General features: G+C 44.6%; 2 protein-coding genes across 2 annotated transcripts in view; one reads left to right on the forward strand and one right to left on the reverse strand.

Moving 5' to 3' along the window:
* LOC144697988 (uncharacterized) overlaps window positions 1–25,817 on the forward strand; it is a 298,820-nt gene that overhangs the window by 58,532 nt on the left and 214,471 nt on the right. The gene's annotated exons all lie outside the window — the stretch shown is intronic.
* On the reverse strand, window positions 1,570–25,358 carry LOC144697985 (uncharacterized). Its single transcript, XM_078569935.1, has 3 exons — window positions 25,157–25,358; window positions 20,499–21,113; window positions 1,570–2,631 (listed from the first exon to the last, which is right to left on the reverse strand). The coding sequence occupies exons 2-3, from the start codon at window positions 21,018–21,020 to the stop codon at window positions 1,687–1,689; spliced, it is 1,467 nt and encodes a 488-aa protein (XP_078426061.1). The 5' UTR covers window positions 21,021–21,113; window positions 25,157–25,358; the 3' UTR covers window positions 1,570–1,686.

The raw sequence follows: 25,817 nt of genomic DNA on the forward strand, positions 1-25,817 counted from the left end.
TTCCACTTCATGAAACATGCTGACTCTGCTTGATTAGGTTATGCATTTCTAAATGCTCTGCTATTGCATCCTTCATAATAGACTCCAACATTTTCCCAGTGACAGATGTTAATCTCACTGGCCTATGGTTACCTGTTCTTTGTCTCCCTCCCTTTTTCAATACGGGTGTTACATTGGCCATTCTCCAATCCTCTGGGACTTATCCAGAATCTAAGGATTCTTGGAAGATTACTACCAGTGCATCCACTATATTTGCAGCTTCCTTTAATATCATAGGATGCAACTCATCAGATGCAGGGGACTTATCAGCCTTTAGCCGCATTAGTTTCCCGAGCACTATTTCTCCCACTGCAACGCACCCCTCCCAACCCCACCCGTCCTCCTACCTTGCCCCTTGATTATACAGTATTTTTGGAATACTATTAGTATCTTCTACCATGAAGGCTGAAGAAAGAATTTTATCAACTCCTCTGCCATTTCCTGTTCCCCATTATTATTTCTACAGCCTCATTCTCTAAGGGGTTTATGTTCACTTTGGTCTCACTCTTCCTTTTTATATATTTAAAGAAGCTATCACTGTCCGTTTTTATATTACTTGCAATTTTACCCTCAAAATTTATTTTCTCCCCCTTTATTTTTTTTTGTTATCTTTTGTTGGTTTTTAAAACTTTCACAATCCTCCGTGTTACACTAATCTTTGCCACATTGTTTGTTTGTTCTTTCAATTTGACACTGTCCTTAACTTCCTTAGTTAACCATGGTTGGTTTATCCGCTTCCATGAATCCTTCTTCCTCACCGGGGTATATCATTGTTGAGAGTCATGAACTGTTTTGGTAAATGCTTGCCATTGTTCATCAACCGTCTTTTCTGCTAAACTGCTTTCTCAGTTCACTCCAGCCAACTCTGCCCTCATTCCATTGTAATTACCCTTATTTAAGTTTCATACAGTTGTTTCCAACCCAAGGTTTCCGACCCAATTTAAGGAATGATGTAAACGCATTGGAGCAGTTTGGAGAAGGTTTACTAGACCAATACCCGGAATGGGATGTTTTCTTATGAGGAATGGTTGGACAGGCCAGGCTTGTATCTACTGGAGTTTAGAAGAGTAAGAGGCCACTTGATTGAAACAGCTAAGATCATGAGGGGTCTTGTGAGATTGGGTGTGGAAAGGATGTTTCCTCTTGAGGGAGAATCTAGAACTAGGGGTTCTAGAATAAGAGGTTGCCCATTTAGGACAGAGATGAGGGTTTACTACCATCTTAGATGGTAGTAAATCTTTGGAACTCTCTTCCTCAAAAGGCGGTGGAAGCAGAGTCTTTGAATATTTTTGAGGCAGAGGTAGATGGATTCTTGATAAGCAATTGGGTGAATGGTTACTCGGGGTAGGTGAGATCGTGGAACTGAGGTTACAATCAGATCAGCCATGATCTTATTGAATAATGGAGAAGAGTCGAGGAGCCGTGTGTCCTTCTCTTCATTCAATTTCGTATGTTCACATGGAAATTGAGTCAGAGATATTAAAAAGGCTTGACACAGAGTGAGTTTAAAAGAAAGCAAATTTATTTCACTTTTATCCACAATATTGACCCCTATAAATGGAGTGTATTAAAATCAGCTGAGACAGTCCTGGATGTGATTAACACAAAATTCAATCAGTGTAGTTACTTGTAAACTCACTGTTGTGTTTACAGATGGAACAGTGAATCCCTTCCCACACTCGGAGCAGGTGAACAGCCTTTCCTCAGTGTGAATTCGCTGGTGTACAGTGAGTTGAGATGATCACCTGAACCCTGTCCTAAGTGAGAGCATTTGGACGGTCTCTCATCAGTGTGAACACATTGATGGGACATCAGTTCCTGGGAAATTTTATGGAACTGGCCACACTCTGGGCACATAATAGGTCTCTTGTCAGTGTGAACTCTTTGGTGTGTCTTCAGGCTGGATAAACGAGTGAATCCCTTCCCACATGCGGAGCAGGTAAACGGCCTCTCCCCAGTGTGAATTCGCTGGTGTACAGTGAGATGGGATGATCGCCTGAAGCCACTACCACAGTGACAGCACCTGAACGGTCTCTCATCCTTGTGAACACGTTGATGGCACAGCAGTTCCCCAGAACTCTTAAAGCACTTCCCACAGTCTGTGCATTTAAAAGGTCTCTCCCCAGTGTGAACTCGCTGGTGTGCAGTGAGTTGGGATGATTGCCTGAACCCACTCCCACAGTGAGAGCACCTAAATGGTCTCTCGTCAGTGTGAATATGTTGATGGCGCATCAAGTCCCCAGAACTTTTATAAACCTTCCCACATTCTTGGCACTTAAAAGGTCTCTCATCAGTGTGAACACGCTGGTGTCTCAGCAGGCTGGATGACGTAGCGAATCCCTTCTTACACTTGGAGCAGGTGAATGGTCTCTCTCCAGTGTGAGTGCGTCGATGAGTTTCCAGTTCAAATGGGTAATTGAATCCCTTCCCACAGTCTGCACATTTCCATGGTTTCTCTCCATTATGGCATTTATGTTTTGATAGGCCAGATGATCGGCTGAAACCTCGTCCACAAACAGAACACGTGTACGGTTTCTCCCCACTGTGAAGAATCCTTTTTCCTACCATATTCAAAAACGAGTGATACTCAGGTTACGATATACTGACCGACTCCATCAGATCCTGATGTGATGTTTGGTTTGAGTTTCCCGACTGCAAATCCTCCCCTTCTAATACCCTGTGAAATTGATTTAAAACAGAAAAAAGGGAGTGAGAGAGAACCCACAAAAACACAAAGGCAGGTTGTGAAATTGAGCTGAATGAATCTGGTAATTTGCGGGGCCGGCATGAGGAAAAAGGGACTGTGAAAGCTGCTGGATTGTCACAAGAAACTCAACTGGTTCACTAATGTCATCCAGGGAAGAGAACCTGCCACCTGGTCTGGGCCTACACAGCACACCGCCTCTGTGACAGGAGTGAGAGAGAAAGAGACGTTGGAGAGACAGTGGGTAAAGGTGAAAGATTTCATATATCGACAATGCAACTAAAACTTTCAAAGAGCCGCACACCCCTCCAAGACCTCCACACTCATCAGATTCCGGCCTCTTGGGCATTCCTGATTTTAATCGCTTCACCGTTGGTGACTGTTCTTTCATGTGCCTAGGCCACAAGCTCTGGAACTTCCTCCTTAAACCTCTCCACCTCACTTTCCCTGTTTAAGACACTTTGAAAAACCTACCTCTTTGACCAAGCTTTTGTTCACCTGCCCTAATATGTGGTAATACCTGCTCCTTATGTGGCTCAATGTCAAATGTTACTTAGTAAAATTTCAGTGAAATTGGAATATTTTATTATGTTAAAGGCACAAAATAAATACAAATTATTGTTACTGACTTGGACATATACCGTTGTTCTGCTTCATTAATAAGACATTGTAACTCAAAACGTGAAGCAGTTTGATGGACAAATTGTTCACGTTGTCATTGAAAAGATTCCAAATACCTTGCCCACTACAAACATGGCGGCGGCGCATGCGCCCCGCTGCACATGGCCCCAAATAAAGATGGCGGCCGTTAACCAGTGTCTATAGCTGGAAGAAAACTGCGGGCCCACGCGGAGCGAACGGAGAGACGGTCCGCCAGGTCCCAGAAATTTTTTTTCTGGATTTGCTGCAAACAGATAATGTTTATGAAGCCTCTCCGCCCACCCGCCCGATCCAGCGATCCCTCCACTCCGCCGTAAATCACCTTACCGATCACAGACCCAGAAAAAGATCTTTCCCCCGCCATTACTCACACTGCGCATGCTTCACTCCAGCTAGGCCCCGCCCCCTCATTCTTTCCGATTGGTCGGAGAACCAGCCGCTCCTGCTCGTTCCTCCAGTTCCGCCCCCTCTTCCTATTGGTCGGGAACTGCCGTCAATCAGCCGGGCATTGTGAGCTGTCAGGTGAGAGGTCAGTGTCGGGGGGCGGGGTTTACAAATCCCGAGTGCGAGTCCAGAGCCGAATCTGACTCGAAACGTCAACTCTTTTCTTCTCCGCCAATGCTGCCAGACCTGCTGAGTTTTTCCAGGTAATTCTGTTTTTGTTTTGGATTTCCAGCATCCGCAGTTTTTTGTTTTTATCTCTGAACCAATGAACATTCTCCACTCTCATCATCCGCCGCTTCCAGCTTCTCTCCGGCACCAACCTCAAGCAGCAGAGCGGGAGACTCCGGGCATGCGCCATCGATAAGGACAATCCGCGGCAGATAGAGCGGATTCTGAGGCGCATTGGATTGTGGGTAATCCAGCCGCCATCAGAGGCCGACTCAGTTAATCTTTGCCTGAATCTGGGGAAGGGAGGGTGAGATTCTGTTGGCATAGGGATTGAAAAATTAGGAATATCAAGTTCCAGCTCCTACCATTTGCACAATGTCATAATATAGTTGTGGGATAATATTGAACAGGGACTTAATTGAATGTGATGCCGTTCAGTGGAGCAATTGACCCCGTTGATTCCTAGGATGGTACTGTTCTCTTACGAAGGAAGTTTGAGCCTCTGGCCATGGAGTTGAGAAGAATGAAAGGTGATTGAAAGCTATTGAAACCTGTAAGAGCTGCGAGGATGTTACCACTCTTGAGGGAATCCACAACGAGAGAGCACAGCTAAGGAGCCATGCATTTAATATGGAGATGAGGAGGAATTTGTTTTCTCAGAAGGTTGTTAGTCTTTGGAATTCTCTTCCTAGGGAGCAGTGCAGGGTGGGTGATTGAGTATATTCAGGTCTGGGTTAAGTAGATTTTTGATCAACAAGGCAGTTATGTATTTTGGGGATAGGCAGGAAAGTGGAGTTAAGGAGACAATCAGATCAGCCAAGATCTTGTGGAATGGCGAAGCAAGTTCGCTGGGCCAAATAGCCTACTCCTGTTCCTATTTCTTATGATCTAATGATTGATAATCCATCTCTATCGATAAACCTGTAGCAGAACAACACTTCTGTTGTGCTATATTTTGAATTTTATTTGGGGTCATCAGATTATTTTTTTACCACAATGAGCTTTGGTTGTGGACTGTAACATTTTCACTCTTCTTTAGTGATCTTATGCAGAAGGGCTGGTGTAGATAGAAACATTTGCTCTACAAGATACTGTCATAGCTAGCATAACAATGGAACAGTTTTCTGTCAAAATTCTGTGACAGCTGATCATTTACTGAGTGAGTGAGCCTGTGAAAATGTAACTCAAATAATCACAGCTACTTCAGGTGTATCCCTAGCTACAGTGAGATAGATAAGAAAGGAATCAAGAGCGTGCAGTCCCACCCAGCACGATACCAGTGGAGAGGCATTGGAGTGGGATGGTTTGGTCAATGGTGTCAAAGGTTGTGGACAGACTGAGAAGGACAATGAGGGAGAGTTTACCTTTGTCACATTCAAATCGGATGTAATTTGTGACTTTGAGAAGAGCTGATTCGATACTGTGACAGGGGAAGTGTTCTTATTGGAGGGATCGAAACATGGAGTTCCAGGAAAAATAGGCATCGATTTGGGATGTGACAAGAAATTTGGAGAGGAAATGGAGATTACAGATGGGGCGGGAGTTTGCAAGGACATTGGAGTCATGGATTGGTTTTATTGAAGAAATTATTGCAGATTTGAAGGTTAGAGAGGCAATACCTGAAGAGAGAGAGAGAACTGTTAACAATCTATCGAAAATGGGGATGTTGGGCAGTGAGCAGCTCAGGGGGAATAGTGTTGATGGAGGAGGAGGTGGGTCTCATCGACAAGATGAGCTTTGAAAGGGCATGAGGGGAGACAATAAAGGAAGATTTGAATTTAGAGGTATGGAAAGAAGGAATTTTAGAGACAGTTTGTCCCGGTGGGCTAGTGGAATGGAGGCAAGCAGCGGAGGCAGCTTATCAGATTGTCTCAATCTTTGTGACTAAGAAGCTCCATGAGATCCTCACACTTGTTGTTGGAGGTGAGGATGGAGAAGACAGGGGAGAGGGAGAGCCCTTCAAAAGGAGCTATCTTCTGTTAGAGATTAAAAAGACCTGTCACACCATGAGTTTAACAAAAAGCTGATTTATTTGACTTTTATCCAGAATATCAACACTTATAACTGGCCTGGAGTTTATTAACATCAGCAGAAATGGAGCCCAATCAACATGGTTCAGTCCTGGATGTGATTAACAATAAAATACAATCACTGTATTTACTTGTTAGCTCACTGTTGACTTTGCAGGGTGAATGCTCGAGTGAATCAAGTCTCAAACTCGGAGCAGGTGAGCAGCCTCTCTGCAGTGTGAACTTGCTGGTGTCTCTGCCGGCTGGATGAAGTAGTAAATCCCTTCCCACATTTACAGCAGGTGAAGGGCCTCTCCCCAGTGTGAACTCGCTGGTATGTCACCAGGTCAGATGACTAAATGAATACCTTGCCGCAATCAGAGCAGGTGAATGGTCTTTCCCTGGTGAATTCGCTGGTGTACAGTAAGTTCCGATGATTGCCTGAGCTCAGTCCCACGGTGAGAGCACCTGAACAGTCTCTCATCAGAGTGAACACGTTGATGGGACATCTGTTCCCCCGAACTTTTATAGCACTTCCCGCAGCCTGGGCATTTAAACGGTCTCTCTCCAGTGTGAACTCTCATGTGTCTCAGCAGGTTGGATGTCTGAATGAATCCTTCCCCACATTCAGAGCAGGTGAACAGCCTCTCCCCAGTGTGAGTGCGTCAGTAACTTTCCAGCTCAGATGGGTAACTGAATCTCTCCTTACAGTCTCCATATTTCCATGGTTTCTCTACACCATGAATGGTGCTTTTTCCTTCCACGTTCAAAATCCTGTGCTATTTGGGTTATGATAAATTGGGTGATTCCGTCAGATCCTGATGAGATGTTTGTTTTCAGTTTCATGACTGCAAATCCTCCCCTTCTAATTGTCTGTGAAATTGATTTATAAAAGGAAAAAAAGGATTGAGAGAGAACCCACAAAAACACAAAGACAGATTGTGAAACTGAGCTGAATAGATCTGATAATTTGTGGGACCGGCACTAGGAAAAAGTGACAATGAAAACTGCTGCATTGTCATTAGAACCCAACTGGTTCATTAATGTCCTTCAGGGAGGGGAAACTGCCACTAAGTCTGAGCCGACACATGACCCTGACATCTAAGGGAGGAAAGAGACATAGGAGAGACAGAGAGAGAGAGGAAGAGAGTGAGCGAGGGGCAGAGAGAGAAGTGGGAGCAGCAACTAGAGCTTTGGCAAAACTTCCCAAACCCTCAACCTCCACTACCTAGAAGGACCAGGGTAGCAGGTGTATGTGAACACCATCACCTCCAAGTTCCCCTGCATGTCACACACCATCCTGACTTGTCTGACATCCAGTACTGGGTGAACAGAATTTTTTTTCCATTTTAATATTGCCAAGATTGAAGCCATTGTCTTCAGTCCCCGCTACAAACTCCACTCCCTAGGCACCGATGCCATCCCTCTCCCTGGCAACTGCCTGAGGCTGAATCAGACTGCTCACAACCATGATGAAATATTTCACCCCAAGATGAGGTTCCAACCACATATCCACATCATCACCAAGACCGCCTATTTCCACCTCAGTAATAAAAACAGAAAATGTCAGAAATACTCAGCAGGTCAGGCAGCATCTGTGGAGAGAATGAGAGTTAATGTATCATGTTCCGATGACCCTTCCTCAGAACTAGGGAAAGATAGAAATGTGATAGGGTCTGATACAGTGAATGGGGGGCCGGAAGCGAAGAATAAAAAGGAACGTCTGTGATCGGGTGGATCCAACTCAGTAACATCACTCGACTTTACCTCTGCCTCAGCTCAACCATTTCTGAAACTCTCATCCTCTCCTGTGTTCTCTCCAGATTTGACTCTGAGACACTTTCCTATCTGGCCTCCCACATTCAACCTCCATAAACGTGAGATCATCCAAAAGTTCATTGTATCACAGAATCGTTACAGTACATGAGACTATTCGGCCAGTCCTATCTACATCAGATCTCTGAATGAGCAGTTTACTTAGTGCCATTCCCCCACTATCACCCCATAACCTGCACATTCTTCCTTTTCGGATAATAATCCAATTCTCTCTTGAATGCCTCAATTGAACCTGCCTCTACCACACTTACAGGCAGCACATTCCAGATTTTAACTACTCGCTGTGTGAAAAAGTTTCTCCTCGTGTCTCCATTGATCCTTTTTTCATACTTTAAATCTGCTCCCTCTCGCTATTGATCCTTCCACCAATGATTACAGTTTGTCCCTATCTACTCTGCCAGAACCGTCATGATTTTGAATACCTGTATCAAATCTCAGTAAATCTTACTCACACCCTCATCACCACTCTGCTCATTGCCCTACACAGGCTCCCGGTGAAGCAACATCTCAATTTTAAAATTCTCATCCTTGTTATCAAATCCCTCCACGGTCTCTCCCTCTGTTTTTCCAGTCTCACTGTTGTTTTAAATCTTTTCCCACAGATAGAATGGGCAAACCTTATTCCTTTCATGTTCAAATGCTGATGATAGTCAGGTTCTGATGAATGGAATGACTCTGTCAGGTCTGCATGTGATACTTGAATTAACTTTCACGTCTGTTCATCCGCCCCTTCTAACATCCTGCAATAGAAGTTTAGAATAGTCATCACTGTCAGTCCAGGATAGAAATTGCGATGAGAAAAACGTTTTTCTTGGTTTGCTGTGTGTAAACCCTTCCCTTCTAATCCCCTGTAAAAGGATTTTCCAAAATCCACCCCTGTCAGTCCAGGATAGGGAGTGACAATATTCTCTCTTCCTGCTATCTGGACCAGATGACCGCGCATGCGACCTGCTGCACATTGCCCCCAAAAAAGATGGCGGCCTTTAATGTGGAAATGTGAGGGGCAGACGAGGCCACGCAGTTGCCGCTCGATTGGCTACAAACGTGGGAACTGTATGTTCTGCCTGTGGGTTTGAGGCCTCCACTGGGTGTTTATAAATGCTACCCACCCACTCCGCTGCCTCCATTACCCTCCTACAATCAGTTATTTCTCACTCTTTGCGGAGCCCAGATGACCAACGTGTTACCGTTGCAGCACCTGATGCGCATGAATATGATGGAACTATAGGGATCAGATATAAAATTGTGAATTGATTTCTAAACTAAAGTGCACAATGGCTGCACCATACTTTTGCACTCAATGTAATTGCCAGCAGAACAAACCACTATAGTTAGATGTGAACTCACTGGAGTCTCAGCAGATCAGGTGAACAACTGATGTTTTCCCCCATACACGGAACATTTTAATTGTGCCTAGTCATTAAGAATGTGTTGATTATGGATCAAATGCTTCCAACTTTTAAAGATGAATTGTTAATATCCCTAAACAGCAAATGAGCCAAATAAGTTTTTATGACAATGATCGTCACCCTTACTGACACTCGCTGTCAATTACACACATTTAATGATTCACTGAATTTAAATTCCACCCGCTGCTATCCTGGGATTTGAACATCGGTTGCAGGATTATTACTAGAATGATTTTACCACTATCCAACCTTCTCTCCATAATAATTCAAAGACAAAGCTTCCATGCAGCATCAAGGGGCGGATTTCATATGTAAAGCAAACGTTATGAATGCTACAAAATAGAAATCCGTCTCAAGCAGGAGAGAGGGGAAGTGATCGACAGTTAACGGTTCAGGTCACCAGCCTTCCATTGGAACTAGCAAAAAGGTTAGAACTGCAGCAGATTTAAGTACACAGACAGGGATAGGGCGATGGTGAAAGAATAGAAGAGAAGATTTGTGGTCGGATGATTAGAGAGATTAAATATCAAAAAAGATGAGGATACAAGGCAGATGTGATGGTAATGAAACTAGTAAAGAAACTAAAGGTCGGAGAGTCATTCTGTGTCTGTCATCTATTTCTGCTCTGAATGGAAATCTGTTCCTTCTCTGTTGACGCATTTCACTCCTGTCCCACACCGAAAACTTTAAATCCTTCTCCACCGTTACCTTTAACAAAAAAATCATTGAGCAAACACACAGGAAAAATCTCATCATTTAAAACATAGAAACAAGGAAACGGGAATGTTTACGACCCAGAAGGAGTCCATTCGACCCATCATCTCCATGATGGAAGAAAATGACCAGTCCAATCTAACCCCACGCTCTACCTGTTTCTCTGTAGCTCATGGGACTACAGCTGTTTTTCCCGGTGTTCTTTTATTTAATCCCACGGGAGTTTCCGCATCAACCACCAGCTCAGGGCAACCTGACCCACTCCCCCATCATTCCCAACACCTTACCCCTTCCCACAACACCTCCCCATGCAATCACAGCAGGTGCAAAACCTGCCCCTTTACCTCCTCCCTCCTCACCGTCCAAGGGTCCAAACATTCCATTCAGGTGAAGCACTTGCACCTCATTCAATTTGGTCTACTGCATTTGCTGCTCCCAATGCATTCTCCCCTACATTGGAGAGACCAAACGCAGACTGGGTGACTGCTTTGTGGAACACCTTCGGTCTGTCCGCAAGCATGACCCAGACCTCCCTGTCACTCACCATTTCAACACTCCACCCTGCTCTCATGCCCACATGTCCGTCCTTGGCCTGCTGCAATGTTCCAGTGAAGCCCAACGCAAACTGGAGGAACAGCACCTCATCTTCCGACTAGGCTCTTCACAGCCTTCTGGACTTAACACTGAGTTCAACAGCTTCAGACCGTGAACTCTCTCCTTCATCCTCACCCTTTTTATTACCCCCTTTTCTCAATAGTCATTTTTACTTTTTAATTGTTTTCATTTTTTTATCCATTTATTATTTCCATTCTTATTTACTTCAATTTTTCATTAATTAATTGTTTTATCCCCACTTTTTATTCTATTTTCTATATTTTTCCCCCACCACCGTCCCCTCCTTCCACCCCGCCCCCAAAAGGGCCATCTGTTAGTTGTTCATATTGTTCTTTTCAGAGTGCTTACCCTTGTCCTGGGATTATCACATTCTGCTTTATTACCTTAATGCCACTATCAGCACCTCCTTTACCACTTACCACTGCCATTAACACCCCCTTTGTCCTTTTGTTGCTGACATCTTTGTCAGTCTCTCATTTGCCCCCATCTATTGCTGGCCTTCTATCCAGCTTCACCTGCTTGACCCCCTTTGGACAATATAAATTTCATTACATTTTACTTCTCTTTATCTCTGAAGGAGAGTCATATGGACTTGAAACGTTAACTCTGTTTTTCTCTCCACAGATGCTGTGAGACCTGCTGAGTTTTTACAGCTTTTTCTGTTTTTGTTTATAATGTACCTGCGATTTCCTGAGCCTGTGCTCGGCGTATTGGGGGGTTTGGCCCGGGCTGGAATATCTCGCGTCCCAGGGATGGGCAGTAACCCGCTGAGTGAAGCTGCAGTCGCCGCTTTCTGCTGGCAGTGGGTGATTGGAGAGTGCAGGGCTGGAATATTGCTGCTTTTCTGCTTTTCCCTGTCTCACTCATTGTGGAGCTGAGGAAGAGGGAATAATTGACGGGTTTCTTTGAATCCAATGATGCCATAGTTTTCTAATGGGTTAGATGTAGGTACATGGTAGGTCTAATTGTTTTATTATTGTATTTGAAATGAATATTCGAAGAAAAGCTGCTTATGTGAAACTCACTGGATAACAGTAGAGCTGGCAACGTTTCCTTTGACAACCCGGAACTGTGGTAAATTCAGAGGTGGAGTAAGGAAGTGAAAATAAAAGAATAGGACTGATAGGATACGAAGCACTGACTATAGAGATGGGGATGCAAGTCAGGATATTATTCCAGTATTATCCATGTCACCTGCAGCTCTAAATTCCTGATTTATCCCATTCCCAACACTACCACTACAGTGGTCTCCTATAAACAACTCCCACCAATGTTTCTTGCCTCTAGTTGTTTCTTAGCTCCACCCAGGCTGATTCTACATGTTGATCCTTCAATCTAAGGTCCTCTCTCAGTAATGTGATGAAACCCTGAATATTGACACTGCTCTTTGAAAGCAGCGCACCAGGCCGAATGGCCGCTTTCTTTATGTAACTTTCTGTCATTTTATGTTTCCTACCACCACGGTTACAACTTTTACTATCATTCTATTTCATAACTCACTCTAGCAAGATATACTTTCTTATCTTCTATCCGATGCTTTGAATTCAGGACACTGAGCAAATTCAGCAAGTTTTGTTTTCATTTCTATCATAGAATTTGGAACCAGACTCCCTGAAAGGCAATTAAATGGTCTCAATCATTCAATGCAGCTCGCCGAGCTCAAGCAGGCACTGTGAGCTTCAACCTGTTATGTACATTCTTGCTGTACATCTTTTGAGCGATATAAGCTGATCACAGCTCCACTTTCTGCACATTGAAAGCCAGTGTGAAAATATGCACAACTTCAAATCGTGACAACGTGTATATGTCCGTGTGTGTCCCGTGTGAGAGTCAATGTTGTTCAGTTGCTAATTTTTACCATCCAAACATTATTCAGCTTAGTTGTGGGGCTTCATATTAAGATGGTACAGAAAAAAAGAGCAGTTTTAAAATATGCAAGAGGAAAGTTTTTTCTGTTTATTTTTGAGTGCGGACTGTTCAGCTACTAAATGCCATATGTTACAAAGTTGAGGATGATTGATGTTTTTACACAATCTTATTAAGTAGCTGAGAATGCTCGAGGGGCCGCATGGACTATTCCTGACCATAGTTTTTTATATTCTAATTCAGTGCCAGTGCCAGTCAAGGCAATGGTTGCGTTGAATATGAACATGGTAATGTGGCCAAGCGGGTTCAGGTTCTAATCTCTATGTTGATTTGGGCTCGATACCCACCACTGCCAAACTTTCAGGTATCTTGCTGTTTGACGCACTTGCAAAAATTTCTAAGTGCAGTGAAGAGACAGCTGACCAGTGCAGTGTTACATTTAGTTTGAAGAAAGAGAGGCAGTATAAATTACTGGGGAAAGGTTGGGCAATAGCAAGGACTGAAAGGCATTTTTTTATCTATAACTCGCTGTATCCATTCTATTATTTTTTACAAACAACATATCACCCACAGCTGATTGTGACTGAGTGCTTCAGGCAATACATTTACAGTCCTTGGGGTTTTCCAATGTGCTTCGAATCTGACCAACTTCCCTTCATATCACTCCTGATTGCAACAAACTGCCTGCAGAATTAATTATTGGTTAAATCAAATAAAAGCCATTCAGACACCCCCAGGATTCCTATGTCGTTTCATCTGCAAACATTCACTAAATTTGCAGTCTGAAATGGAGCAATAATTGGTCAGGTTGGTGACATCTCACTTTCTGCGTTTTTGTCTCTCCTCAGGCCTCTGTCACTCTCGCTGTATATGTCCGTATGTGTTCCTCTGTTTGTGTCAATGTAGTTCAGTTTTCCAAGGGGGTGAACACATTTTTACCAGAACAAACTTTATTCACATTAATCGTGCAGCTTTATATTAAAATGTTATAGAGAAAAATATCAAAGTGAAAGCTGCAAGAGCAGTTTGCAATGTTTAGAAGGAGGTGCAGCTAAGAAATGGAAGGGCATATTTGATCTGCGAGAGTGCAGAGGATATTTACAAGAATGTTGCCAGGGTTTGAAAGTTGCGGCTTATGAGGAGGGATTGGATAGGCTGGGGTTATTTTCCTTAAAACAGAGGAGGCTGAAGGGTGACTTCATTGAGGTGTACAGAATTATGAGGGGCCTAGATAAAGCAGACAGGAAATACCTGTTTCCCTAAGCTGAGGGGTCAATTACCAGGGGGCATAGATTTAAGGTGATTGGTAGAATCATTAAAGGGGACATGAGGAAAAACTTTTTCATCCAGAGAGTGGTGGGCGTCTGGAATTCAGTAAAAACGCACCAATTGTAGATCAAATCCTTTGAACTTTTAAAGTTGGATTATTCAGAGGTAGGGAAACTGAGTAATTCTCTTTGCACACATGAAGTACCGGTCCGATTGTGCTGCTGTGTCAGCAAGAGATTGACCAAATAAATTACTTTCCCTTTTCAGCTGACCGATTAACGCTGTGATTCTATCTGTCAGCTTGCAGCCCAGGCGGGCATCCCAAACTGCACTGAAGAAGAGACACAGGAAACGTTAACTCTGTTTATCTCTACACAGATGCTGTTAACTCTGTTTTACTCTCCATATATGCTGTTAGGCCTGGAGAGTTTTCCAGAATTTTCTGTTTTTCTTCATCCCAAACGATTCTTCAGATTCAGCAACGTCGCCTTTCAATAGCGGCGCGCTTACCCAGCATGCCCCGGGGATCGGAATGTGCCCTATCCTCAGTACTGGAATGCCGTGCGCAGACGCAGTACCATACAAAAAATGGGGCTAGAGAAATGGTGAATGGAGTCGGTGGGTGAGCAGAAATGGAGGGGCCGAGTGGGTGGCAAGATTTCAGGAACACCCAGTGGAGGCGTCAAACCCCAATAAGAAACTCCCGGTGCCGCGGTTACACCGAGCGGGGCGGCGGCAGTTTATCGGATGAGAAGCTGCCGGGTGAGCGGGGAGGAATGGAGCCGGCGGCTGGGTTAGACAGGAGGGTTCACAAACACCCGGTGTAGACCCCAAGCCCCCAGTAAGAAGATCCCGGGCCCGGGTTTGAACCGGCGGCAGCTGCTCGGGCTTTTCCCGCTGACAGGCCCGGGTTAACGGCCGCCATCTTTCTTGAGGTAGGACGCATGCGCAGCCAGGTGGGCGACCCGGCCCCGCCCCCCACTCACTCCGATTGGTTGGAGGACCAGCTGCACCTGCAGGCCCGCCCCCTCTTCCTATTGGTTCAGCGCTGCCGTCAATCACTCCGCGACCTTTGTGAGCTGGAGTATGCGCAGTGATGGCGATGGAGAGACGCTTGTTTGTCACATCCGCAGAGGAACAAAGGTCTGAGGAGCAGGAGGAGGCCATTCAGCCCTTCGAACATGCTCCGCTTTTCCATAAGATCATGGCTGATCTGATTGTAGCCTCAACTCTTACTTTTCTGCCTACGCCCAAAGAAGATTGAAAGTTTGAACAAAAAGATGCAGAATTTTGGCAGTAAATAAGACTGTTAAATCAATTTAAAAATGTAGTGCGGACCATCCTGTCTCTGAACCAAATGCTCCAGGTTCAAGTCACACTTTAGGTCTTGATGGCCAAGGAAGGTGCATTTGCATGTGACCAAACCGGTTGAGTATGAATTTGTAAATCCTTCCAATACACACCAATAGCACATGGTAAGAGTGGGAGAGGTTCCTGGTCGGCAATGTGATGGAAAGAAATTGCAGCCGGTGGAGGGAGCAATGGAGCCAGCGGCAGGACGGGGAGGATTTGAAAAAACTTTGTGGAGACGGTAAACCCTTATTCAGAATTGGCAGCTCCCTGGTTTTCAGCTGCAGGGCTTCTCCCTCCTGGGAACAGGGCCAGGTTAACGGCCGACATCCTGCTATGCAGGGCAGCCATATTAGTGATGCAACAGAGAGTGGGTGGGGCTTGAGGGTCCCAGTGATCAGGAGAGAAAATGACCAGTTCATTGATTTTATTCTCACTCCAGAGGAGCTTGAGAACTGAACCCTCCCTGAGAGTGGAGGAAAGTAATTGTGTGATGGGTTTGAATTTCAGTAAAGGGTGGAGGACGAATGTGTGGGATGGGGATTTACAGCTTTGGGGGAACAAGAGAGGAAGAAATGTTCCATAGAAACTAGAATTGTCTGTTCTGAATTTCTACCCTGTACTGGCAGTGAATAACTTTGTAAACTCTTTTTGCAGGTATTAGAAGGGAAGGATTTGCAGGTGCAGAAATTCAAAAACAAACATCTTAGTTGAGTCACTTGATTATTCAGGACCCGAATATCATTGGCCTTTGAATGTGGAAGAAGAAATCTTTGTCTGTCCTGTCTGTGGAAAAAGATTTCAAACATCACTATGACTGGAAAGGCACCGAGACCGACACACACACCCAAGTGAGAGTGTTCCAGTGAACTGACTGTGGAAAGAGCTTTAGCCAGTTACATAGCCTGAAAAAACATCACACCATTCACAGTGGGGAGAAACCATCCACGTGTTCTGTGTGTTGACGAGGATTAAGCTGATCATCCAAACCTGGAGAGACACAAAGACATTGGCACCGTGGAAAAACTGTGGAAATGTGAGGCCTGTGGGAAAGGATTCAATTATCCATCCCAGCTGGAAAACCATCTACGCATTCACACTGGGGAGAGGCTGTTCATGTGTTCCATGTGTGGGAAGGGATTCACTCAGAAAACCTCCTTGATGTTACACCAGAGAATTCACACTGAGGTGAATCCATTCAGCTGCACTTACTGTGGGAAGAGTTTCAAGCAGTCATCTAATCTCATTGAACATCAGCGAATTCACACTGAGGTGAAGCCATTCAACTGCGCTTACTGTGGAAAGAGTTTCAGGCAATCATCCACCCTCACTGCACACCAACGCACTCAAACTGGGGAGAGACCGTTAACCTGCTCCAAGTGTGGGAACAAATTTGCTCACTCATTTGACCTGGTGAGACTCCAGCGCACTCACACTGGGGAGAGACCATTCACCTGCTCTGTTTGTGGGAAGGGATTCACTCGGTTATCTGGCCTCCAGTCACACCACCAAATTCACACTGAGGAGAATCAATTCAGCAGCACCGCCTGTTAAAAGATTTTTAGGCAGTCATCCAACCTTCAGACTCAGCAGCATGCTCACACTGAGGAGAGACCATTCACCTGCTCCGTGTGTGTAAAGGGATTCACAAGGTGCTCCAACCTGCGGACTCACCAGTGAATTCACAGGTGACTGCAGGGTTGCATTCTGCGGTTACTGCTGCTGTTAATCACGTCCAGGATTAAAAGTCTGACAATATTTGGTTTGTTTCTGCTAATGTTTACAATCACTATAACTGGTTGGAGTTTAACATTCTGGATCTGTAACTGATTTTTGGGGCTGCAGTTTAAAAGCACCATCTGTGATCTTTCCCCTTAATTCAGGAACTCTCAACAGGAACTCGATTTCAATAAAATTATGAACTTTTAATTCAATCCTAAATTGATCTTTGGTGCAAAATCTACACTTCAGTGTCTGAGAGGTTCCACTGATTAACATCTCCAATTGGAAAGTGCTGATTAATCCTTGCTGATAATTCTTACTGACTTGCACATTACACACAGTGTCACCTCCATTATGAAATTAGATTATTAGGAAATTTATCTAAAATATTTGTTTGGTTGTGCGGAACTTGAGTATTGATGAAAAAAGAGACATGCTGTCAAAGCTTTTCATCTTGCACTCGTCAGGACAGATTCGCAAGAAATTACAATTGTAATGGGGGAACAATAATTTATGCTGCATGTGAAGAGAGCGTTGATTGGTTGGTAAGTGGATTCTGATTGGTGGACGCATTGCTATGGAGAATGGAGCACGGAACAGTTAACTGCCCAGCAATGTTCAGTTTCAAATTGGGCAGGTCAACTCTGATTGGTCAAGGCATTGCCCCGGGGAAGGAACCAGGGAATGGCTGTTCCCTAAGCTTTGTTTAGTTGGAAAAGGCACAAAGTGTGCACATGTTCCTTCTGTCTGTGAAGGACAAGGCCTTGTGTGTGAATATATGTGGCTTCTAGCAAGTGTAAGTGAGCCGCACTGACATTTGAACATACAGACAAACAAATGCATTAGGATCTGGAGTAGGTCACTCGGCCCCTCAAGCCTGCTCCTCCATTAGATAAGTCAATGGCTGATCTGATGGTAACCTCAACTCCACATTCCTGCCTACCCCCATTAAGCTTTCACCCCCTTGCTTATCAAGAATCTATCCAGCTCTGCCTTAAAAATATTCATGACTCTGCTTCCATCGCATTTTGAGAAGAGAGTTCGAAAGGCTCACGACCCTCTGAGAGAAAAAAAACTCCTCATCTCTGTCTTCAATAGGCAGCCACTTATTTTTAAACAATAACCCCAAGTAGTAGATTCTCTCATAAGAGGAAACATTCGCTCCACATCTACCGTGTAAATTGCCCTCAGGATCTTATATGTTTCAATCAAGTCGCTCTTACTCTTCTAAATTCCTGTGGATACAAGCAGAGCCTTGTCAACCTTTCCTAATGAGACAACCACCCATTCTAGGTATTGGTCTGGTAAACCATCTGACAATCCTAAATCAGTTTTCAGTGTAATTCTTAGCACAATCAGGATTGTCCAGCAGGTGTTGTCCAATTGGTGGCGGGGTGACAACTAATGTTTGACCCTATGTTTTGAGTTTTGGAAGCGCATGCTGATTGGATATGGTCAGCACAATGCCTTTTGTGAACGGCCAATGGGACATGCTGTTTGATACGATCTGCCAATCACTGGGATATACCCAGCATCACACCAGCACTGAAATTCATCGACCACATTGCTTCATGACCTCCTGCTCCTCTGTTGGAGGGTAGGATCCATTCCAGAGGACATGTGTGGCGCAAAACTCGTCACAGTTTACAAAAAGAATGGTGACAGAGGAGATTTGAAAAGGGCATCGAAAAGTTTGATTCCCTAAAGATAAGCTTCAGCCTTGAGGTTATGATCTGGAGCTCACAAGTTGTGGGAAGCACCACCCTCTTCAATTTATTTTAGTTTAAGATGGTTGAAGCTTTTGTTTACCTAGGAAAGTAAGCTTTTTTAGTTTTATTTTTCTTCAGTTTTATTACAGGCCTTGGAGAGGCGCCTGAAGAACAAAACAAAAACAGCAAAATAAAAGTTAAATACTGCGGATGCTGGAAATCTGAAATAAAATAAGCAGAGTGCAAGTGGATTGAGCCAAAGGGAGGGCCAGGGTATTGAGGGGCTCTGCTAGTGCTGGCGCTGCGGCAGGCCACATGCAATATAATTGGTGGGAATTCGGCAGAATGGCTGCTGCTGTCACTTCAGTGCTCGTCCTGATCATCAGCATCTGCATTTCCTGTTACCAAAGGGTGAGGATCTCACACCCTGCGCAAATGGTAGTGATGTCAAACAGGGGATATGCCTCAGTTGCTGTCTCAGCACCACCTCTAGAGAAGGGAGGTCAAGACGATATTTATAGTGTTTAATTTGACTCTTCATGCTTTAAGTTGATGTGGACATCACTGGGATGTCCAGCAAAGCTGTAAGGGGACTTCAACCTGACGTGGGATGTAAATAGCACCAAGGACATGGTGCCCACGGGAGTCCAGTAGGATCCCTGGAAAAACCTGTCCCCTGAGGGTCCAATCAGATGAGTTGTGTCTGCCTGGTCAGATGTAAAGTGTTTAGGGCCTTACAGGAGGGATTGATGTGGGGAATAAAGGGTTTAAAAGATTAATATGAGTTATAAAGTGAGTTATATTCATGAAAGCTGCGCCTCTCACTGCATTTTTCCACTACATCCCTTGGCCCACACATCTGCTGTTGTTTTTTTCCATATGTGCATAGAGATGAAGTTACTGGAGCTGAAAAGCCCGATGTCTTTTCTGTTTTTTTCACATTTTGCATCGCCTCACTAGCCTGCTTATCTGTGAGCATATGATAGGATGTGTTTAAGAGGGGAACATGAAGGCCATGAACAGACAAAACCCGCTTGCTCATGCAGCCAGCTGAAGCTGTGCTGTGTATAAATGTATGTTATTGTAACTGCTCTTTGGGATGCTTCAGTTTAGTTGAAGCTTCCCCCCTGCAGGCTTGGAATAAAATTTCTGATTTTCAGTTTGCTCCAGATTCTGAGTGGTTTGTCCCACAACAATATCATTGGTGGTTTTGAGAAGAGCTGTTTCAACACTGCAGAAACCTGATTGCAGGGGTTCAAACATGGAGTTTTGGGAAAGATGAACTTGGATTTGGAGTCTATAAAACATTTAAAGATTTTGGACAGGAATGTGAGGTTGGAGATGGGGCAGTAGTTTGCAAATATGGGAGAGCTTAAGGGTTTGCATTTTTGAGGATGGGGGTAAAGAGGCAGGTTTAAGGAGAGAGAGAGACAGTACCTGAAAAGAGAGATCTGTTAACCATATCAGCGAACATGAGGAAGTTTAGTGGTCAGCAGTTTAGTGGGAATAGGGTCGACGGAGCAGGAGGTGGGTCCATTGGGCAAGATGAACACTCAGAGGACATGAGGGGAGATGGAAGAGAAACTAATGGAAGTTGTGGGTTCAGGGCTCAGACAAGGGGGAACTTTACAGACAATTTTCCTGGTGGGTTAGTGGGAAGAAGGGAAGCAGCAGAGGCAGCTGATCAGATTGTCTCAACCTTAGTGACAAAGAAGCTCCATGAGCTCCTCACACTTGTAGTTAGAGGTGAGGATGGAGGAGACAGGGGAAAGGGAGAGCCCTTCAAAAGGAACAAACTTGTGTTAGAGATATTAAAAAGACTCAACACTGTTTGTTTAACACAAAACTCATCTATTTGTACTTTATCTAGAATATATAACTGGGCTGAAGTTTATTAACATCAACAGAAACAGACCCCAATGAACATGATTCAGATATGAATGTCATTCATAATGAAATTAAACTCTTGCAGTTACTTGTGAACTCGCTGGTGTTTCAGCAGGTTAGATGACTCAATGAATCCCTTCCCACACTCGGAGCAGGTGAATGGCCTCTCTCCGGTGTGAACTCGCTGGTGTCTCAGCAGGTTGGACGACTGAGTGAATCCCTTCCCACACTCAGAGCAGGTGAATGGCCTCGCCCCGCTATGAACTCGCTTGTGTTTCATCAGGTCAGAAATCTGAGTGAATCCCTTCCCACACTCTGAGCAGGTGAATGGCTTCTCCCCAGTGTGAATGGGCTGGTGTCTCAGTAGGGTGGATGAATCAGAAAATCCTGTCCCACACACTGAACACATGAACGGTCTCTCCCCAGTGTGAGTGCGCCAATGAATTTCCAGCTGGGATGGGTAATTGAATCCTTTCCCACAGTCTCCACATTTCCAAGGCTTGTCCCCGGTGTGACTGCACTTGTGTTTCAACAGGTCAGATGACCGGCTGAAGCCTCGTCCACACACAGAGCACATGTACGGTTTCTCCCCACTGTGAACGGTGCTTTGTCCTTCCATGTTCAAAATCCAATGATGATCAGATTACGATAAACTGGGCAACACCATCAGATTCTGATGTGATGTTTGGTTTCAGTTTCCCAACTGTAAATCCTGAAAAAATAGTTCAAAGCAGGAAGAAGCCAATGAAAGAGTACCCACAAAAACACAAAGGCAGGTTGTGAAATTGAGCTGAATAGATCTGGTAATTTGTGGGGCCAGCACTAGGAAAAAGTGACCATGAAAACTGTTAGATTGTTGTAAAAACCCAACTGGCTCACTGATGTCCTTCAGGGAAGGGGACTTGTCAACTGGTCAGGGCCTATACAAAAGCCGAGCACCTCTGGGAGGAGCAAGAAAGAGAAGTGGGAGATGCAGGGATGAAGGAGCGGGATTTGATACATCTATAATTCGACCAAATCCTTGTTAATTTTTTCCAGAAGTTTGATAGAATCTCCCAGACCCTCAACCTCCACCCCCTAGGAGGACCAGGGTAGCAGATATATGTGAACACCTTCCCCTACAAGCCACACACCGTCCTTACTTGTCTGACATCCAGTACTGGATGAACAGAATTTTCCTCCATTTAAATATTGAGAAGACTGAAGTCATTGTCTTCCATCCCGATACAAACTCCACTCCCTCATCAATACCATCCATCTCTCCGACAACTTTGAGGCTGAACCAGACTGTTCACAATCTTGGTGTCATATTTTACCACAAGCTGAGCTTCTGACTACATATCACTAAGACCACCTGATGTGGGGAATAAAGGGTCAATATGATCAATATGAGGTACAAAGTGAGTTACAGTTATGAAAGCTGTCTCCTTCGCTGTATTTTTCCAACATCCCTTGGCCCACACACCTGCTTTTGTTTTTCTGGATGTGTATAGAGATGAAGTTACTGCAGCTGATAAGCCCAAGCTGCTTTTTTCTGTCTTTTTACATTTTGCACTGTTCCACTAGCCTGCTTATCCATGAGAATCTTATTGGACATGGTTATAAAGGGTACATGAAGGCCATGAGCAGACAAAACTCGCTCGCTCATGTGGCAGCTGAAGCTGTTATGTACAAATATCACAATAACTGCTCTCTGAGCTGCTTGGGTTCACTGAAGTATTCCTCTGAATACTCGTAATAAAATGTCTTTCTTTCAGTTTACTCCAGACTCTGAGTGGCTTTTATCCACAACACTACTGTACCTTTTATTACGATCTATAACTTTGCTCACAAGTCTATTGTGCAGCACTTTATCTAATTCCATTTTGAAGTCCACGTACATCACATTAACGACATTCCCTTCATAATCCCGAGACCCAGGGTAATGCTCTGGGGACCCGAGTTCATATCCCACCAAGGCAGATGGTGGGATTTGAATTTAATAAAAAATATGGAATTAAAGGTCTGATGATGACCATGAAACCATTGTCGATTGTCATTAAAAACCCATCTGGTTTACTAATGTCCTTTAGGGAAGGGAATCTGCAATCCTTACCTGGTCTGGCCTACAGGTGACTCCAGACCCACAGCAATGTGGTTGACACTAAAACGCCACCTGAACAAGGTTAATTAGAGATAAAAAAAAACTACTGTGGATGCTGGAAATCCAAAACAAAAACAGAATTACCTGGAAAAACTCAGCAGGTCGGGCAGCATCGGCGGAGAAGAAAAGAGTTGACGTTTCGAGTCCTCATGACCCTTCAACAGAACTGAGTAATATTAGGAGAGGGGTGAAATATAAGCTGGCTTAAGGTGGGGAGCGGGGGGAGAAAAGTTGAGGGTGGGGTGGTTGTAGGGACAAGCAAGCAGTGATAGGAGCAGATAATCAAAAGATGTCACAGACAAAGGAACAAAGAGGTGTTAAAGGTGGTGATATTATCTAAGAGAATGTGCTAATTAAGAATGGATGGCAGGATACTCAACGTACAGCTCTAGTGGGGGTGGGGTGGAAAGACTGACAGGGCATTACAGGTATAGATTTAAAAACAATGGAAATAGGTGGGAAAAGAAAAATCTATATAAATTATTGGAAAAAACAAAAGGGAGGGAGAAGAAACGGAAAGGGGGTGGGGATGGAGGAGGTAGTTCAAGATCTAAAGTTGTTGAATTCAATATTCAGTCCGGAAGGCTGTAAAGTGCCTAGTAGGAAGATGCAACACCTGCCCCTTCGCTTCCTCTCTCCTCACCGTCCAAGGGCCCAAACACTCCTTTCAAGTGAGGCAGCATTTCACTTGCATTTCCCCTAACTTAGTCTACTGCATTCGTTGCTCCCAATGCGGTCTCCTCTACATTGGAGAGGCCAAACGTAAACTGGGCGACCGCTTTGCAGAACACCTGCGGTATGTCCGCAAGAAAGACCAAAACCTCCCTGTCACTTGCCATTTTAACACTCCACCCTGCTCTCTTGCCCACATGTCTGTCCTTGGCTTGCTGCATTGTTCCAGTGATGCCCAACGCAAACTGGAGGAACAGCACCTCATCTTCCGACTAGGCACTTTACAGCCTTCCAGACTGAATATTGAATTCAACAACTTTAGATCTTGAACTCCCTCCTCCATCCCCACCCCCTTTCTGTTTCTTCCCCCTCCCTTTTGTTTTTTCCAATAATTTATATAGATTTTTCTTTTCCCACCTATTTCCATTATTTTTAAATCCATACCTGTAATGCCCTGTCAGTCTTTCCACCCCACCCCCACTAGAGCTGTACGTTGAGTGTCCTGCCATCCATTCTTAATTAGCACATTCTCTTAAATAATATCACCACCTTCAACACCTCTTTGTTCCTTTGTCTGTGACATCTTTTGATTATCTGCTCCTATCACTGCTTGCTTGTCCCTACAACCAACCGCCCCCCCCAACTTCTCTCCCCCCACCACCCCCCCCCCCCTGCCCCCCCACCTTAAACCAGCTTATATTTCACCCCTCTCCCAATATTACTCAGTTCTGTTGAAGGGTCATGAGGACTCGAAACGTCTACTCTTTTCTTCTCCGCCGATGCTGCCGGACTTGCTGAGTTTTTCCAGGTAATTCTGTTTTTGTTCAAGGTTAATTAGGGATGGGCAATAGATGCTGGCCTAGCCAGCGATGCCCATGTCTCATGAACGAGTAAAACAACCCTCTTTCATAAACCTTAAGCTGGTTTTCCTTAATTAACCCACATTTGCTCAAGTGACTATTAATTTTGTCCTGACTTATCATTTCTGGAAGCATCCCAACATTGAGGTTAAACTGACTGCCCTGTGCCTGCTGGGCTTATCATTACACCAATTTTTTGAACAATGGTGTAACATTTGCGATTCAGCAATCTTCTGTCGCCATCTGTGAGTCTAAGGAGGATTGGAAAATTATGGTCAGTGCCTCCACAATTTCACCTCTCACTTCCCTCGGTATCCTTGGATGCATCTCATCCTATCCTGGTGCCTGATCAAATTTATCAGACAGCCTATCCAATATATTCCCCTTATCAATTTTAAACTCCGCAAGTGTCTGATCTACCTCCTCTTTCACCATGGCCTGTGCAGAAACCTATTTCTTGGTCAAGGTAGATGCAATGCAAAATATTCATTTAATACCACATCCATGACTCCTGCCCCAATGGTTTAATCGCCTTGTTGGTCCCTAATACTCTTTTCACGACCCTTATGCTATTTATATGCCTGTAGAAGATGTTTTGATTTCCTTCTGTGTTAGCTGCCAGTCTCTTCTCATACCCTCGCTTTGCTTCTCTTGTTTGCTTTCTCCACCCCCCTCTGAACCTTGAATTGTCATCAAATCATACGGACTCGAAACGTTAACTCCGTCTTCCTCTCCTGCTGACCTGCTGAGTTTTTCCAGCTATTTTTGCTTTTGTTTCAGATTTCGAGCATCCGCAGTATTTTGCTTTTACCCCTCTGAACCTTCTTCATTCAGCCTGGTTCTCTGTTCTATTATCCACCTGACATCTGTCACAAGCACACTTTTTCAACTTCATCTTAATCTCACCACTTTTACCTTTCTTCTGCGTGGGAATATTCTTTCACTGTGTCTGAACTATTTCTTCATTAAAGGCAGCCCATTGTTTATTTACAGTTTCACATGCCAACCTGCTTACTGGGTCACATCCATTCTTGACCTGTCGAAGTTGGCTTCGCCCCAGTTAATTATTCTTACTCTTACCTTAAATCTTGGCCCACAGACAGAACAGACAAATTGTCTAACTTCCAGATTCAAAGTCCAATTATATTCAAGTTCTGATGAGCCGAGTGAGTCTGTCTGGTTTTGATGTGATATTTGGCTTGAGGTTCTCGTCTGTCAATCCTCCCCTTTTAACCCCCTGTAAAACAAATATCCAAAATCCATCCCTGTCAATCCAGGACAGAAATTCACACGCTCTCTCCGCACATGCGCCATTCTACGTACTGCCCCTACAAAGATGGCGGCCGCGCATGCGTCCTGCTACAAAAGCCCCTATAAAGATGGCGCCCGTTACTCGGGCCTGTGTCCAAGGAGAGATGTGGCCACAGGTATCATCGCCGCCGCCCCATTCGGTGTAACCGCGGGACTGGTAGCATCTTATACACGGTTTCAGGCCACTACCGGGTGTTTATGAAGCCTCCCCACCCACTCCGCCGCGCCCATTCCTGCCCACTGACCGGCTCTTTTTACTCGCCATTTCTCAGGTCCTTCGAACAACCCCAATTACAGACAGTACTGCGCATGTTCCAGTCATTGCCTGGTACCGCGACTGCGCAAAGGGCTTCTGTAGTGAGGATAGGACAGATTCTGCCCCACATTGAATGCTGGGAAAACCCGACGCCATTGAAAGCACATTTCGTTT

Source organism: Cetorhinus maximus, chromosome 23 (genome assembly GCF_964194155.1).
Source record: "Cetorhinus maximus chromosome 23, sCetMax3.hap1.1, whole genome shotgun sequence".
Classification (NCBI taxonomy): domain Eukaryota; kingdom Metazoa; phylum Chordata; class Chondrichthyes; order Lamniformes; family Cetorhinidae; genus Cetorhinus; species Cetorhinus maximus.